The 18,545-nt window shown below is 32.3% G+C and overlaps 1 protein-coding gene across 1 annotated transcript; it reads right to left on the bottom strand.

Moving 5' to 3' along the window:
- Window positions 1–8,936: 8,936 nt before the first annotated feature.
- LOC107785567 (putative mediator of RNA polymerase II transcription subunit 26b) lies at window positions 8,937–13,324 on the bottom strand. The gene is made up of 9 exons (XM_016606898.2): window positions 12,198–13,324; window positions 11,544–11,609; window positions 11,280–11,362; window positions 10,638–10,690; window positions 10,378–10,505; window positions 10,257–10,284; window positions 9,811–10,145; window positions 9,639–9,729; window positions 8,937–9,511 (listed from the first exon to the last, which is right to left on the bottom strand). The coding sequence occupies exons 1-9, from the start codon at window positions 12,645–12,647 to the stop codon at window positions 9,372–9,374; spliced, it is 1,374 nt and encodes a 457-aa protein (XP_016462384.1). The 5' UTR covers window positions 12,648–13,324; the 3' UTR covers window positions 8,937–9,371.
- Window positions 13,325–18,545: the final 5,221 nt, after the last annotated feature.

Below are 18,545 nucleotides of genomic sequence, written 5' to 3'. Positions count from 1 at the left end.
TAGAATTTAGGAGTTCGAATTCTTACAACATAGCTCTACCACATGATCTTGAGTAGGAAGAAAGAGTGACAGTCCTAAATGCCCTATAGCCTCCTGCTTATAAGTGTGGTGCACGATACACCTATAAACAAGACTCTACTAGACACAGCTTGTAAACTCCCTAGGACAGAACTGCTCTGATACCACTTTTGTCACGACCCAAATTGATGGGCCGCGACGGGCACCCGATGCCCTTACTCAATCGAGTACCAACGTAACGTATCTTTCTCATTACATCAACATGGGTAAATGGGCCAGAAGGTCCGTATGAGGTAACAAGAATAAAACATGACAGAACACTCAACATAAAATGACTCAACCTGATATACTGACTTATACATATGACGTACGGGCCTATAAGGCCAAAATGATCACTCGTACACTAAACATAGGCCGACAAGGCCATAAAATCTTTCATATACATGAAATATTCTTACAAGCCTCTAAGAGTACATAAACGTCATAAGGTCGGGACACGGCCCCGACATACCAGTCAATACATGTCTAAATCATACTAACCAAATAAGCAACTCCGGAGCAAATGGAGTGTACCAACGTCTTCCGCTGAGCTGATAGCCTACTTGGAGGACTCTCAACCTGTCTATCGGGACATACGGGCATGAAATGCAGTGTCCATAGGCAAAAGGGACGTTAGTACAAATAATGTACCAAGTATGTAAGGAATGAAAATCAGTAAACAATAGACATGAGAGAAACATAGAGTAAAAGACTCAACATGTATATCTGAATAGCTCTGTGAATCATTTAATATTATAATGTCACGCATATGCATATAAATGTTATACCATGCATGTGTATATGCATTCATAACATCATTAAGCCTCTGAGGGCATCCCATCATATCATCTCGGGCGCTATGGGCAAACCATCAACGTATATCAGCTGATCAGATGGTGGTGCGTATATAACGCCATATCCTTTTCCCATATCCCATATACATATACATACATATATATGCGTATATAATGCCATGTGGTCATGGGTCAATGTACATGTATAAATGAATGCAATGCGTAAGAAGTACGTCAATAAAATCTTTCGGCATGTCATAAGACCATTATGCCTTTGATTAATATCGTGAAATAAACTTTATCAACTTACGTATTTTCTGAGATCCATGAACAGATGATAGAATAATATGACACATGGGGAATCAAGAACTCAAACATCTCTAGTATTTCTATGAATAAAGTCATTTATGAAAATCGTGCATTTGCTCGTTTCGTTTGTGTCGTATAGAACATGCCAAAAGAAAGGAGGGATAGCCTTAACATACCTGAGCCGATTCTCTTGACAATCTTTCTAACACACGTCAATTGCGACAAATCATATAACGACGGATCGAAGTAGAAAAAAATCCGTATGATATTCTTGAGAAAGATTGTACCGTGCTCTCTTAGAATCACAAAATTCTATTGCGATTACACAGTATAATTTCGTACGAATTCCTCTGCTAAACCAAGAACCCTCGTTGCTATTACAATATGGAGTTTTGTTTGAATTATCAAATCCCCTCCAAATGAATCTTAATATCAATTGAAGATAAGTGTAAGACTAATATAAACTTCTCCTGCGTGTTTGCAAGGAGTGGCTAGGAGTATTGTCCATGTGTCCTTTTAATTTATCAAGGGTCACTATTAGACCTTTCTCCACTTGTTGCCACGTGGGGGATTTGTCCCCGCCTATTAATTGTCAATAAATTCTTAATTACACAGTTAATCTTTTATTAATTCAATAAGTAATTAATTAATTATTCACATAATTAAGAATTATTTCAAGTTACTCAAAATATTACTCACTTTATACACCTTATAATAATGGTCATGTGATATCTTATATGACACTAGTCTATAAATATGGGTATTATAGCTTGAACCGTATTTTTTCCTCAAATTGCCGCATTTCGACGAAACTCATTTTCTACGATTTGCTTACCCTCTCAATACCAGCTAAACAAATTATGGCGCCATTAATATTTGACACTGCAGAGCTAGTTCGTAAGCTCAATTTTTTTTTGGAAAGTTCTAGTCTTGTTTTAACAGAGAGAATAAAATATTTTGCAAGAACTGTTTAATTCTTCTTTCCAGGATGTAAATATTTAATTTCAATTTCAAAGCAAGTTCAATCTTTAATCGGTTGTTTGCATAATCATCTAGATATATGGATTTTTTTTTCTTTTGGAGGGGGAGGAGGTATTAATTTGTCACGGTGGTTGGTTTGTCAGGGTGGTTGGTCACTTGGTTGGCTGGGAGTACTGTTAGAGTGAATGAATGAAAGATTTCTTTTTCTTCTTTTCTGATAAAGAAAAGCAGAGATTCCACAATTTTCTCCATTTCTTGTTTTTTCTTTCTTTTTCTGGTTGTTGCAGCAAGCAAATGAAGAACCGTTAAAGTCTTTTAAAAAAGTGAAGACTGAAGTATTTATACACACACAAAGACTCAAAAAGATTTCAAGAAAACTATAGGAAACACCTTGGGTCTTAATGAAACATTAAAGTCATAAAATTTTATTAGCTAAAATCAAAAAAAAATTGATACCAAAATTTTGTTATCATTTATCTCATAATATAGAATGTGGGATTATAATCCCGAAACGTCCTTGTTTCAAGAGTATAATTAGTGATGGCAAAATGGGTATTAAACAGTTATCCACTATATTATCCAATAAAAATGAGTTGGACAATAAACTTTTTAAAATAGGTTAAATATGGATAAGAACCATATTATCCACTTAAAAAAATGGATAATAACTAATAAGCTTGACTTTTATAAGGGTAAAAAAGGCGAACGATATTTCGCTAAGGGTGTTCGTGCTTTTAATATAGCATACTAGTATTAGTGTACGCGCTTTCATGGGCATATACAGAACTTTTCATAAGCGGTCGATATTTAAAAAGTGAATAAGTAAATAAATCTCTCTATAACGACATCATATTAACAAAACATATTATAATAATAAAATACAATTCAAGTATATTACTATAAGTCTATTGAGAGTATTCACTTTTTGAAATTTATTTATAATAACTTCATTAGAAATAATATTAATATAAGGCACCAAATAACCATTCAAAAAATCAACAACCATTTGATTCAGTAAATTAGTTCTATTACTCAACTTTATCGTCGAGAAAGAAAAAAGTATCAAGGTGACTTATAATAGAAACACAAGCAGCATGCCCAATTTTCAGAAATTGCAAATGTAGAGAATGAGTAGTTATTCAAAAAATCAACAACCATTTGATTCAGTAAATTAGTTCCATTACTCAACTTTATCGTCGAGAAAGAAAAAAGTATCAAGGTGACTTATAATAGAAACACAAGCAGCATGCCCAATTTTCAGAAATTGCAAATGTAGAGAATGAGTAGTTTTTCAAAATAGGGTTTTAAGTTGGCTAAAATATATTTTAGCCGAACTTTTTGTCATGGTGCTCAAAATTTTATAACATTCAGGCTATTAGAGATTCGAACTCACGACCTCTGCAAAAAGTAAGCAGCACTTAACCAGGCAGGCTGAAGAGCAAATTGTTTCTAGTGTTATCCTTTTACGCATTTTGTATCATATCTTGTATTTACATATTAATTAAATACATATATTTATTAAAAAATTCGACGAAGCGGTGTCATCCGACACCGCTTCGACCAAGGTGCATCCGCCCCTGAGTATGAATCCATATTATCTATCGATTAACCTATTTTCTATCTGTATTAACTGTGGATCGGGTTGAATACTTTATCCGTTTTTACATTACCTGTTTTGACATGTCCATATCCGATCCGACTCCCGCCCCGAAGCATAATCAGGGATGGGAGTTTTGACATGCTTTCATAAGACCAGCCACCTGCACCTCCCATCTAGTTGGTTTCCCAAAAATTGAAAGTACTCTATCCTAAATGAACTTACTAGCAAGAATTAATTTCTCATTATTTTATATCTGTATTTGTGTTTCTGTTGAACAAGAAAGTTACTAGAAATAACTAACGAGCATACCACTGAAAACTAAAGGCACATTCTATAGTTCCTCAAAAAGTACAGTTGAAAAGTATGTAAAACAAAAAGGTCAACAAAGATAGGCATTTTATAAGAGTGGCTTTGGAAACATAAATAAAAAGATAAATTTGTTATGGCAATTATAGAGTGTTTGTTAGCATTTGGACGACAGGAAATAGGAATTGTACTTGATTGATAAATAGGGGGTGATTTTGCAGGGAAGTTAGGGAGGAATCAAAACTTGTGGGGCCAAAATTCCATAGAAATAGTCAATAAATGCGTCTGGACTTTAGAAATTTCTTTATCTTTTTATTTGTTTATTACTCATTGAAGTAACATGTTTCACTGTTTTTCATTCAAGAGCAGAGTCAATCTCAACAAAGAACATGTCATCAACGAGGAGAGTGGTCAACCTCCACTTCCAATTAAAAAGTTGTGAGTTCGAGTCACTCCAAGAGCAAGGTGGAGAATTCTTGGAAGGAAAGATACCGATGATCTATTTGGAAATAACCTCTCTATCCCAGGCCAGGGTAGGAATAAGGTCTGCATACACACTATCCTCCCCAGACCCCACTAGTGAGATTATAATAAGTTGTTGTTGTTGTTGTATAAAAGGAGGATATAGATCTATACTCCAAAGTTGCATACGGTATATTCTGGACTCAATTATCTCAAATTATCTCTTAAAGTCACTTTTCTTTCGTTTTCGTTTGTAACAGCAAAGTCATTAAACTATGTTTATTGCACTCAGAAGGTCACTCAACTAGATTTTTCAAATTTGGATTGTCAAATACTTATTTTACCCTCTAAATTATAAATATTTATCTTCTTTTTATTTTTTGTAAACTTTTTAATATTAACAACAAAAATTTAAAAATTTATTTATACAATTCAGAATAAAAGAAAATAAAGGTTGTAAAATATATACTCCATGCACGTAATATAAAAATAATTATTTACATAAAGGTATTTTATAATATTCATTATATATTCTTAAAAATTATACACAATTATATTATTATGTTTCTACCAACTTTCCGACGACACAAAGTTATGTCACCGGAAAGCATGGGGACTATATGTATAGGGTAAATTATGCTATGTTAAGTCGTGCATGGAACATTATAAGGTTAAATATGCTATGTTAAGTAGTATATATATATATAATTGAGCATAATTTTCAAGAATATATAATGTATATTATAAAAATACCTTTATTTAAATAATTATTTTTATATTACGTGCATGGAATATATATTTTACAACCTTTATTTTCTTTCATTCTGAATTGTGTAAATAAATTTTTGAATTTTTGTTGTTAACACTAAAATTATTATTACTAACAAATTATTCTAATTAATTTTTTTACTATGCTCATTATTTTGTTATTCCAGCATTATATATGCTTAAATACTTTTTATTTTTTATATTTATAAATAATATTTATTTATTCTATAGGTAAGTCCATAATGTAAATTAAAAATGGGAAAATCATAACATTAAAAAGTTTTTTTTTAAAAAAAAAAGAAGATAAATGTTTATAATTTAGAGGGTAAAATAGGTATTTGGCAATCCAAAATTTGAAAAATTTGGTTGAGTGACTTTCTGAGTGCAATAGGTATAGTTTAATGACTTTGTTGTTACAAACGAAAAAAGTGACTTTAAGAGATAATTTGAAATAATTGAGTGACCATTTGAGTAATGGACTCTATGTTATGCTAATATGGAGTAAAAATTGCACGGGGCGCCCTATTTGGTCGCCCACATTTAACCTATACCCATTTTTTAAAAGCTTTTAACTTGTACCCACTTTTTACTTCAGCTCCCTTTCTCCTCCCCTTCTCCTCCTTCATTTTCTTTTTTCTTCTTCTACAACGATGACTTCAACATTGCTCTCTTTGATTAATGAAGCTAAAGCAAATATACTGAGGACTTCATTTGGATTATTATAACATTAAAAACTAGTTTCCTCATTGTCTGGAAACACAACTCCGTCATCCATTGCTGGAAATTTACTTGATACCGTGAATATTTCTGCACAAGGAACCCAACCTTTAACAGTAAGTTTCAAATTCATTCTTTCCCATGCACATGGAGTTTGTTCTTCTTTTTCTTTTCTCTTTTGAGTTTTTTTTTTTTTTTTTGGCTATGAAACGTAGCTCTTGATATATTTAAAACATGAAAGTTAACAGAGTACACAGTAGATGGAATTGAACGATGGATCCGATTATATAAAATCTAATAACGGTAAACTAAAGTTGGGTGAGTTATCATAAACTAGAACATCTTGATAGTGGGATTCCCCAGTTACAAAGACAAAAACTTCAGCTCTAGAGCTGAAGTTTCCCAATTACAACACAAAAAATTCAGCTCTAGAGCTGAAGTTTCCCGTTACAACACAAAAACTTCAGCTCTAGAGCTGAACTTCAGGCCCGACTACTAGAATGCTTAAGTTTTGCGTGATTGCCTTTGCTACTTCAGCCCCGTGTGCTGAAGTTATGCGAAAAGCGGGTACACTTGCATTTTTTTTTTTTTGCAAAGCGGACACAAGTTAAAATATGATACAAAAAGCGGGTATAGATGCAAATGCCCCTAATATGGATCCTTTCAGAAATGAATACATCATTTTATGTGATAATTTAAAATTTGACAGCAGTGTACGAACTGTAATATTTGTGGAAGCGGGGTACAACTCGTAATCTAGTCAAGATTGTGTCCTTCCGAGCGGACGAGGTCGGCTAGGTAACCGAAGGTTTGGATGGTAAATTTAGAGGTTCTGTTTGGTTAATGGTAAATCACAGGTATTACTAGGAAAGGTTAAATATAACTAGTACTATGTTATAATTTTTGACATACTTATCATATACTTTCTCCGGTTCACAATAAGTGACCAATTTGCTTTTCCATTTTGGTTCAAAATAAATGTCCAGTTATGTAATCAAGAAAGAATTCAATTTGTTTTTACAAAATAATCCCTATGTACATATTCTTAAAAAGTTTTCTTACTCCTCACATTAAATGTTTAATTAGGGGTAGTTTAGTCATAGTAGATATTTTTATATAAAATTTAGTATTTTCTTAATGGACGTGCTAAAAACAAATTGGTCACTTATTGTGAACTGGAGTGAGTAATTAGTATTCCCTTTCGTTCATTATATGTCTCTCTTTGCTTATTAGAGTATGATTTAACACTTAACAACCTTCCTTACCAACTCTACCGAAATACAAAATACATTTAATTACCAACATAACTGTATCGGATAATAATACATCCACTTATTAATATTTCCTCCGGTTCAAAATAAATGAGTTTTTGGATGTTTTCACACACATTAAGAAATCCACCTTTTAGCATTAATTAGGAATAGAATTGACTATATTAACCTTTATTATCTCACATAAACACTCCTAACACATATTCTAACACTATTAACTCCAAGGACAATATAGGAAAAAAATAATTAATTCATTCTTGAAATCTGAAAAAATCACTTATTTTGGACCACAAGAAAAAAACCAAAAAATCACTTATTTTGGACCAGAGGGAGTATTTTAAATGAGTGATAAATTGAGGTGTTGGGAGGACAATGGTTTTGAAAAAAGGCAATAAGTGGGGTCTACTTGGGCTTTTCCCATAAAATCACCAACTTTCCGGTGAAAATATTGTCTTTTATTACTCCCTTTGTTAAGTGCTTAGTGATAAAGCAAAAGTTTTCTGGCATAATTAAGGAGACGTGTAAAAATCTTCTAAAATTCGAACAACCAAATGTTGCACAACCATAAACTCTTTTCTCGAAACCTGTCACGTATTGAGCCTTAGAGATGTTTAGTTTAATTGTTGATTTATTTAATAATCTAATTGTATGAATGTTTTTTTTTACATTGTCATTAATTGAAACTTAAACTGAGTAAAGTACAAATTACAAAAGACTCGATAACTACATATTTATAATCTTGGATTATTATCTTCGGCCCCAATTTTACCATCTTAACAAACTCAATTTAATATTATTGTCTTAACAAACTCAATTTGCTTCAAAATACCTGATGTTTCAAAGAAAAGGAAGCCATTTATTGTTTTTTTTTTTTTCAAATCTATCCTGACTGTTTTGATTAGTGAAGTAAAATGTTTAAAGAGAGGAAAGATAGTTACTTTTAATTGAGACTACTATAATTCTTTATTTAAGTGAAAACATATTTAAAAAGACGTATAACATAAATAAACCGGATAGATTACAATAAAATTAAATGCACTCCACATCATTTGTTGTTGCTTATCCACCATCTCCCAAAGCAACAACCAAATCTTTACGAAATGTGTCCCTACCTAAAATGGACATCCAACCCCACTTGCTTTACCTGATAACAAGGGTATTCAAAGCTTTACCAAACTAACAATCAACAAAAACTTTCCAACGTATATAGAGAGGGGAAGAAAAAGGAATACCTTTACATAAATCCTTATCCATAACCAATTAAGTCAACAAACTGCATGGCATAACTTTTTATTTTTATAACGGTGTTAGCTTACGCGCATCTTAACTAATTTCACGTGATATTTGTTATCTTCCACCAATTTGTGTAAAATTGACGCAACTGATAAAATTGTCATGTGACCAGGAGGTCACGGATTTGAGCCGTGAAAACAGCCTTATACAAAAATGCAGGGTAAGACTGCTTACAATAGACCCTTGTGGTCCGGCCCTTCCCCGGACCACGCACATAACGGAAGCTTAATGCACCGGATTGCCTTACTTGCTATCCTCCCACTAGCACAGGTACTCGATAACTTTGTCAACTAAGGCTCTGATTTGATGGGAAACATGACATAAATTATAGAACAATGTCATTTGTGATAGCCATCTAACTGACTTGCCAAAAAAAGAGAATGTAACCAGCCTTTTCTATTCCGTCATATTTCAATGTTCTGTGCTTCATACAAAAGTTCTGACCAAAATGAAAATGCACTTATTCTGTGCAAATTTACAGTCAGGGTATTCCTATGAAAGCATATGGTTAATAATCAATAGATAACAAGTCCTTCCTAAAGATCAAAAAAATTTAGACCAAAAATGCCAAACCCTGTACTGTAGGTCCAAGAAAATGTTTATCTAAGCATATTGTAACTCAGATAACATTCGCGTGCCCCTCCCGATTTGAGAGTGGCCTCTACTATTGAGGTAAATTAGATGAGATCCTCTGTTTCCACAGCAAGTTGAGAAATTAGTAGACTGAGGAGTCATCAGTGTTTTTCTACAAGAATAACTTGCAAAGATGGATGAAAACTGAGATCTTATTGAGACAGTCGGTTGATAGAAAATTCAGCGACGTCCATTTGCCCAATGCCTGTTATTGTTGCCCGGTCTCATATGAGGATTTTTAAGGCCAAGACCTTGGTTGGAGATACCCTGCTTGGGGATATCGTGCAACTCCATAACCTGTATTGTCCGCTGCCTTTTGGCTTAACGACAATTATAAAATATATTCAGATCATAATTGGAGCTTATAGTCACGAGTCAATCAATTTCAGTATTCTCAAAAGAAGAATTAGAATTTAGAATATCCATATATTTGAGAAAGAAACTAACCATTTTCAGCCTCTTGGTACCGTTCCTGAAGCTTTCTCTTTGTTGCCTCAAGTTTGACTTGAACTGCATCCTCATCTGAGCGTCTAAGTTTCTACGCAATGAAATTATGCACAGTTAGATAGAGATCAGAGGTTTACATAAATCAAAAGATAACTTCCTTTCTGATACTCACATTTTGTTGAGTAGGCACAGGCCTCTTGTGAACTGTGCCCTGATCGGATTTCTGCTGGAAGTTCATCTCGCTCATCTTGAGCTTCTGTTCCGAGACTGGTTTTATCGGTCTTCCGGGCCCAGAGTCACCTCCGCATGGCTTATTTGGTCTCATAACTGGTGTTTGTTTCTTGATTACAGTTTCTTGTTTCTTTTGTTGTTCACTCTTCCTCTCCTTGGGAGCAGCATCGAAGAAATCAGCGGACTGTTTCTTCCGAACTGGATTATTCTGGTCATCCAGTGATGACTTTCTGCCATTTCCTCGGTTCTCGTTGAATTCCCCACTGTTTCGAGGATCTGAAATAAAATCCCCAAACAGAGAAATATAACTTTATTAGTGGGGAATTCAAATAAAGAACCGAATAGCAAAGCTTATACTGAAAGAATATGGACACAAATTCTACTCACTTCCATCATCATCCATGCCGTCAAAGAACTTCATTGGTCACAAACAACAAAGAGAAATCAGTCAGTGGCAACCTCCAAAGAAAAATAATTAATTTTCTTGAAGAGAAGAAGTTGTGCATACTTGTGACAACTCCATTGAAGTGGTCTGAGCAGCAAAGAAAGCTAAGTCATCCAACGGCGGGGAAGGAAGTCCTTCCTCCTCTTGATCAACTACAGATACTTTCATAGACTCTGGAGTGCTTTCGGTACCTTTAAGCAAGTAATAATTAAACTTCAGTTCAGAATTGCAAAAGAAAACAAACATAGAGAACGGAATACTTAATTCTCTGTTCCTGAAAATTGAAAAAAAAAAAAAAACAAGAGGAAGGTTTAAACAACCACCTGTAAAGGCTGCAGTAGCATTCACCCATTCATCTACCAAAATTTTCCAATCCCTGTGATATATTAAAAAGCGATCAGCTATAAGCTACAAACATGTCGAACTTATAGCACTCTATAGAAACAGACGAGGTCCCCAAGCAGTAACTAAGCAAGTTGCATCAATCAGCAAGAAGGGATATAAAACAGAAAAATTTGAGCCCGAATTGCAGGAGTAAGGAGCAAGGTTAGTCATATACTTCTGATAAGTTCTGATAAATGCAAAGGGGCTACCGAAGTGAGTCAGAAATTTTGTGAAGCACTGAATGGATAAAGAGATGAGTATCATTAGCTCATTACCATGCATTGATAACTAAGCTATCACGTACTCAATGTATATGGTCAAGATCACAACAATTAGAGAAAACCTATAAGCAACAAATAATGGCAAGCATTAAAAAGTAATATTAGCTCAAAAGTATAATCGACAAAGCAAGCTGGCAGACACCGACATGAAATGTTAGTTCGACTAGAAGACAAAAGTTCAAACCTTAGCGAAAACAACAAAATTGAGTAACGTTAAAAGGATGCTGTATCAGATTACGAGAACCATGCTGTGGATTCATATTGATAATTTACTTCAGCAATAAAGCGAGAGTTTCTTACTCAATCAATGTCCGGGATAGATGCCGAATATCCTTTGAGCTGTGCTTTCTGAGAGCATTAACTGACTTCCCAATCTCCGTAGCCTGATATAGAAACAATTACATTACGCCCAAATAAAAAGTGAAATGAAATTAAAAAAAAAGGCAGCCCGGTGCACTAAGCTACCGCTATGCGCGGGTCCGGGGAAGGGCCGGACCATAAGGGTTAAAACTAGAACTAAAACAAATGGCAGATAAAAATTTGGAAGTGGCAAAAGATCAAAACCTTCAGGGTCTCCACAGACAAAGCCATTAGTTGAAGCCTTCTTAGGCACTCATATAGCTCTGCGGACTGTCGAAAAGAAAAAGCAATCAAAATCTCAAAACTATGAATTCTCTCAACCAAGCAAGTGAAATTGCAAAAATTGGAAATCAAAGATAAAGTTTAAAGTATCTTCGTACATTTTTTAAAGATAAAAAAAGCAAATATATCAATAGATCAAAAGGAGGAAAAAAGGAAACTAAAAAGCATAAACATTTCCAAACTGTATTATCAGATTTTCCAGTTACAAACACTAGTACAGAAAATAGAATGGCCCTCAAATTCAACCACATAAAAGAGTGACCATTTTTATGTCAGACCACATCAGAAATTTTAAGATTCTAACCACATTTAAGCTCAATTATCAAAATTCTCCTTCCTTGTGTCTAATAGCCCTAAAAAAAGAACTCCATAATCTACTTACAGAATCAAGGAACAACAACAACAACAACCCACTAAAACCCCACAAGTGGGGTTTAGGAAGGATAGTGTGTAGGCACACAATACCCCTACTCCGGATGAGTAGAGAGTTTGTTTCTGATAGAAACTCGGCTCAAGAAAACAGAATCAACGAACAAAATGAAATTTCAACATGATCACAAGTTAAAAGAGATGAACCTCATGTTGACTGTTATCAATGATATCTTTGATCCTAAGAACCTCTCCAAGAGTCTGAGTCTCTTCCTCTATCTCCTCAGTCAATGCCTCAGCATCTCCATAGCTATAATTACTAACTTGATTCACATTCAATTCAATATGATGATCTATACTACTATTGGCTTTGCTCTCTTTAGCCTCAAATCCTCCACCAAATTCACTCTTATTCTTATTCTTTCCCTCATCATCATTAGCAAGTGGCACAGCTAATTCAACCTTATCACAACCAAAACACCTTGTGACTTTACATGTAAAAAGCATTTCAGCAATTTTATCTCTTCTCAATTTGAACTCTTTTGGACAATCTGTAGCTGCCACCATAATTGCATGCTCAATTATATCAAATATATCTGAATTTGCTGTCCTAAAATAATCCCTCCATTTTTCAAGAGTCCCAAAACTCTTGGCCATAACTGAAAGCTTATAAAATAAAAAAAAATCAAATCTTTTTCAACACCCAGATCAAAAAATCAAATCTTTATTGACACCCAGATAACAAAAATCAATCTTTATCCGATTTCGATGGTACCCACAACCCAAAAATCGATTCTTGATACAAATTCTGATCAGAGACAAGGCTTTTTAAGCAATAAAACTCTGTTTTTCTATCAGTCTTGACCCAAAGGGAGTGAATGGGCAGTTTTGGTAACTAACAAATAAAAATCAGTTACGTTTTACAGATTGATCAGAGGCTCAGTTCTGAATTTTCTGATGAAGATATAACAAATTCATGGTAATCTGATGAAAAAATTGGGATAAATCTCAATATATGGTATCAAGGGAAAATTCACATGCTGAAACTCAAAACCAATAGGGAATAATAAGTAAAGATTTTGATGAAGATTTTGGTGAGATAGAGGAATAGAAAATATTCAATGGATAAATCCAGAGAAAATTATGCCGATTGGAAAGAAAATTTCATCAGGTAAGAATATATGTTAAAGTATGAGAGATATTCTCTCTCTCTCTTCTCTCGTATCTTATTTTCTCTTTGTTTATTTAATTATTTCTCTCTCAACTCTCAAGACTCAAAATGCAATACAAGGTGCTGCTTCAAAGAGACTGGAAAGAGAGGAAGGGGATGTATTGTTTTCTTTTGTTTTTTTTATTTTTTTATTTTTGGTTTGGGGAGGGGGGGGGGAGGGGGGGAGGAGAGGAGTTGAATTATGGGTTGGTGATAAGGCTACATGATAGGAGTTCATAGAAGGGTCAATTTTCTTTCTTGGGCAAAACCCATTGGGATAACTATGGCATTTTTCATATTAATAAAAGTCAAATTTCTCAATTTTAATAGGAATAAACTTGGACATAAGATTTTTAACTTTTTGATTTAAAATTTATATAGTAAAAAATTACATTAAAAGTATGGTAAGTCATAATAATTAATAATTTAAAATATTTAAAAAGTATATAAAAAATTATGATAAATTTTTTTTTTTGACTCTTGAAATTTAAATTATGCCAAACAAATTGGACCGAATAGAATATATGAGGAAATATGAATATATAAAATCTTAAGAAATCGATTGGATCGGAATAAAGATATTATTAGATTACAATCTCAAATTCTATACGAAACCAATAATACTAAGATTTGAAATAAATTTTCTACTAACTGCACTTAATATCAATAGACAAAAAACGAGATAAATATAATTTTTAAATTAATATCGAAATTAATATCCTAATCTCGATAACCGAACGACCCAAGAAAGTGATTTCTATCTTTGCTTTGAAGAAAGTGGTTGAAGTTACTGTAATTAAGATGTTACTATAATTTACATAATATTACAAGTTTTTAATTCAGTGATCTGATTGTTGTTATCTGATTCTATTATTTTGGTCTCCCTTTTTTTTTTTTTTTTTTTTTTTTTTTTTTCTTTTCTTCCCTTAACTGAAAATAGACAAAATTAGTTCTATTAGAAAATTCGTTTAGTTGCGAAACAATGACGATTTTATCATGCCTTTTTTCGTCTCGCACAACTTTTTTTGTCACATTTACATCATGTCTAAACAACAACAATAACATACCCAATACAATTTCACTAATGAGATCTGGGGAGAGTAGAGTGTACTCAGACTTTACCCCTACCCCAAAAAGGATAGAGAAACTGTTTGCGGGAGACTCTCGGCTTAACAGGAAAGACAATAATATCACAAAAGAAACAAGAGAAAAGGCATGTAACAACAAAAGATGCTAGAAAGAAAATAGCAACAACGAAGAAGTGAAAGGACAATAATACAAAACTATGCAAAACAACAATGTGAAACAACATAGGCCGCTAACAAATCTATACGAAACTCTATCAGACTACTTGGTACAAAGAGGGAAGAACTCTCGACTATCCCTTAGCCTACCACCTTAATGCTCGAACTCCACCTTTGTTGTGCTATATTTTCTTACATTATGTCTTTTTTTTGTTTGTTTTGTAAATCAGAATATTATAAATTTGTTTTCATTGATGAGATTATTGTTATCTAATGCTATAATTCAGTTAGGTTTCATTATTCTCCTACTACTAGAATAATCTAGAAAAAGATATATTAGAAAATTGACTCATTTTATATTTTTAACTGTAGAACGAATAACTTCTTTTTTTAGAATATTATCTTGACTCGTCCCGTCTCATTTAATTTTTTCTTTCATTTACATCATATTTACCTCGCATGTTTTAGTCTCATCCCACCTTGCTCCGTCATATTAGCTTTTTCTTTTTGTTATTAATTCTACTTTTTTGTCTATTATTTGTTATAGTTTTCATATAATTCATCAATAATATTATATTTAATTAATTTGTCATTTAAAGTAGGAAAGTAAAATTTCAATCTACCAAGTAGTTACTAGTCAACGTTATAATAATTATGTAAGAATAAAAGATTGAATATGTTAAAAAAAATTAAGTGAGATATTAAAGTGAATTAAACACTCGCATTATCTTGTTTTAACAAGAGCTCCCATGCCCTCCCTAAATTTGGTATTATTAATTAGGTATCCTACTTTCCTCATAAGAGATATGGATTTTTTTTTTAATGTAGCTCAACACGCGGTATCCGAAATACTTATGAATACATAATTCATATGATGACTATTAAGGAAAAGTTGGTAGTATCCTACATAAAATAGGCATTAAACATTTATTGTAAAAGATATTATCATGAAGTTGTAGTTTCTATTTGACTAGATTTTAAGTTTGATTGGTTTACAAATGAACAATTATTTAAGAAACCACTAATCTCACGCATCTCTTGAGCAGGGATGGCAATGGAGCGGTGTGGGTGTATAACGGGGTAGGGTCCAGAGTTCGCTGGGTGGGGTAGGTTGGGGTATAGATGACAAAATGGTTAAAAGAAAACAGATTAACCACTCATATTATCCAATAAAAAATGGATTGGATAATAAATTTTTTTAAAAAGGACAAATATGGATAAAAACCATATTATCTATTTAGAAAATGGATATGAGTAACCAATCGATAACCAATGAGTAACCAATCGATAACCAATGAGTCTAACTTTTACATTTGTAAAGCCTCAAATTGAGAGTTCCTCAAGTTAGGAAGACTAAGAATTCTCCCAAAAGTGATCATATGCAAGAAGTCATGGATAATATAGTTACCCATATTATCCGTCTGTTAATTTTTTTTATCCGTATTAAATATGGATCAGATTAGATAATTTACCCGTTTTTCATTACCCGTTTTCACCCCGAACCATATCCGACCCACCCGTTTGTCACTCGGGCGCGCGGGTTCTAAGAGTCTTGAGTCTTGACGTGGTAAAAGTCTTCAAATCATAAGGCACAATACGCATTATTACAATAGATATGGAAACAACAGCCTAAACAATGGTTTTACATTCAACCAAATCTTGACATAGTAAGAGTTCTTTCTATCCGTTTAAGTATATCTGATATTTATGCTGATAGAAAATAATAAAAACTTTGTAAAATGAATTGAGGTGCGCAAAAATTTATCTGAACCAAGTTTACAAAAATTTAAGGGGGGAAAAAAAGAAGGGCTTGAACAATTTTGACTCACAATTCACGTGGTAATTTGGTATCTCCATCAATCTCTTTGATCTTTATTGCACCTAACGAAGTTCGTCAATCTTGTTACGTGTGAACTGAACACGCCCAAAACATAAACAGTGATAAAAACATTTTATCAAAAGCTATGACAACTACAAGTAGGGGTATTCTTGGTTTGATTTGGATTGATTTTTCTTAAAAAGAAACCAAATAAGTATGTTGGTCTTACAAATATTGGAACCAAATCAAACTAATTAAGTCGGTTTTTTATCGATTCGATTTTTATCGGTTTTTTGCTTTTTCGATTAGTTATCGGTTTTTTTTAAATATGATACATACACTATCAAATACATACTCCGTCAACTACATTTTTAATGTAATACTATCGAACCGATTGATCTTTGAGAAATCTATCATTTACCAAGATATATTGATGATAATTGAAGCAAATAGTGATGAATAATTTAACACTCAATTAAAAATTGATTATTTTTAACATGAAATAAATTCTTGTACTTAGCAAAAGAAAACTACCAATCAAACTAGAATGTAAAAGTAAAAAATTATATTATTGTAATAGCAAAGAACTAGACTAAAAGTACAAAACTACAAACGACTAATATATACCATAAAATTTTAGAAACTTTATATAAAAATGTACATATATATAAGTGTAATAATAAATTTAAATAGCTTCTATAGTCGGTTTGGTTCAGTTTTTCCGGTTATTTTTTTTATTAAAACCAAACCCAAACCAAATTTGATTGATTTTTAAAATTCAAAACCAAAACCAAATTAAACCTAAAAAGTATCGATTTGTTTTGGTCGGTTTAGTTCAGTTTTCGATTTGGATCAATTTTTTGGGATTTTATTAACACCCATCAGCTTAATTTAAAAAGTGTTTTTAAATTATTTTAAAAAGAATTATCTTTAATAAGAAACAGTTTTTGTTTGGCTAATTAAATTAAAAAATACTTTTGAACAATAATCAATATTTGAACAAACTTTTAAAAATTGTTAAGTGTATTTTTCTCAAAAGTGCTCTTCAAATAAAGTATTTTTGGGGAACAATTATTTTTTTATGTTTCTCAAAAACTGTTTTTGCTTTTACTCAAAAGTACTTTTCTTTCTTTCTAAAAACTTGGTCAAACACCTCAACTTTAAAAACAAAACATTTTTAACCCAAAAATATTAGCTTTGATCAAAAAGAAGTTTGGTCAAATAGGCTATCACTCAATCTGATACCGTCATCATACCTTTCTATAACATCATCCCTCTCTATAACATCATCCCTATATATATAACAACACTTCACTATAAAAGTCAGGCTTTTCTGAAATCAATTTTTATAATATGTTATAATATATGTTCTTTATAATAGCACTTTGCTATAACATCCAAAAATATTCGATATAAACAGGACCGTTATAGAGAAGTTTGACTGTATTTTATATTTCAATGGTGTCACAAATAGTCAACGCGTTTGATTTGATTTAACTTTACGATTACTGTTTGTTCAGTTAGATTCTATCTTCTATAAAAAATAATGCGAAGGAAAGAAAATAACACGGTGAGTTTTAATTCTGGTCAAAACTTTAGTGCTAATAAGTATAGTCAAAAGCGGGTGTAATGTGTAAGATACGAGTTCATTTAAAAAGTAATTGCAGCTCAGAACTTATATAGTATACATTAAAAATTCACTAATTAACTATAATTAATTTATTTCAAGCATAGAATGTTTAAATTCTAAACTCACCTTTAAATGTAATTATTATTATTATTATTATGATGATGATGATGATGTTAAAACTAATACTATTGTTTAGTGTAATCATTGACGGTGAGTAAATTTCTACCTAACAAAGATGCGGCCCTAAGTACATATGTAATTTGACTCTTGTATTCAGTTGTCACGGATAATAGGATATTTTGCAATACGTGTTTCCTCGTGCGAATAATTTTAGGGGAAAGATCAGTTTTAGCCTATGCCGAAACTTTTTATATCCTCTAATCGCAAAAAACATATAAAATTAGTTATATTTTTTTGTATTTAGCGTACGGAATATATGTATATACATAAAAATATATTTTTTGATTACTATTTTAAGAGCGGTTATACAGTATCTTTTATCATTCGTAGTTTGATTTGTAAGGAAAGTAAGTAATTGCACGCATAATTGTAACCAAAAAACCAATAGGTCGTTTGGTTCAGAATAAAATTATTTCAAGATTACAATCTCTTTAAAATTTTCATACTATAAATTTTTAGTAATATTAGTTAA

The sequence above is a fragment of the Nicotiana tabacum genome, chromosome 5 (genome assembly GCF_000715075.1).
Source record: "Nicotiana tabacum cultivar K326 chromosome 5, ASM71507v2, whole genome shotgun sequence".
In the NCBI taxonomy this organism is placed as follows: Eukaryota; Viridiplantae; Streptophyta; class Magnoliopsida; order Solanales; family Solanaceae; genus Nicotiana; species Nicotiana tabacum.
Note: the sequence above shows the minus strand (reverse complement) of the source record. Positions and strands in the feature narration are given on the sequence as shown.

Bases quoted from the DNA above. Each gene is read 5' to 3' on its own strand.
- LOC107785567 (XM_016606898.2), bottom strand. From the start codon at position 12,647: ATGGCCAAGAGTTTTGGGACTCTTGAAAAATGGAGGGATTATTTTAGG. The intron at 11,610-12,197 runs GTTCATCTCTTT...TCTTTTCGACAG, and splicing joins TTGATAACAGTCAACATGAG to TCCGCAGAGCTATATGAGTG. The intron at 9,730-9,810 runs GTGAGTATCAGA...TTCATTGCGTAG, and splicing joins CTGTGCCTACTCAACAAAAT to AAACTTAGACGCTCAGATGA.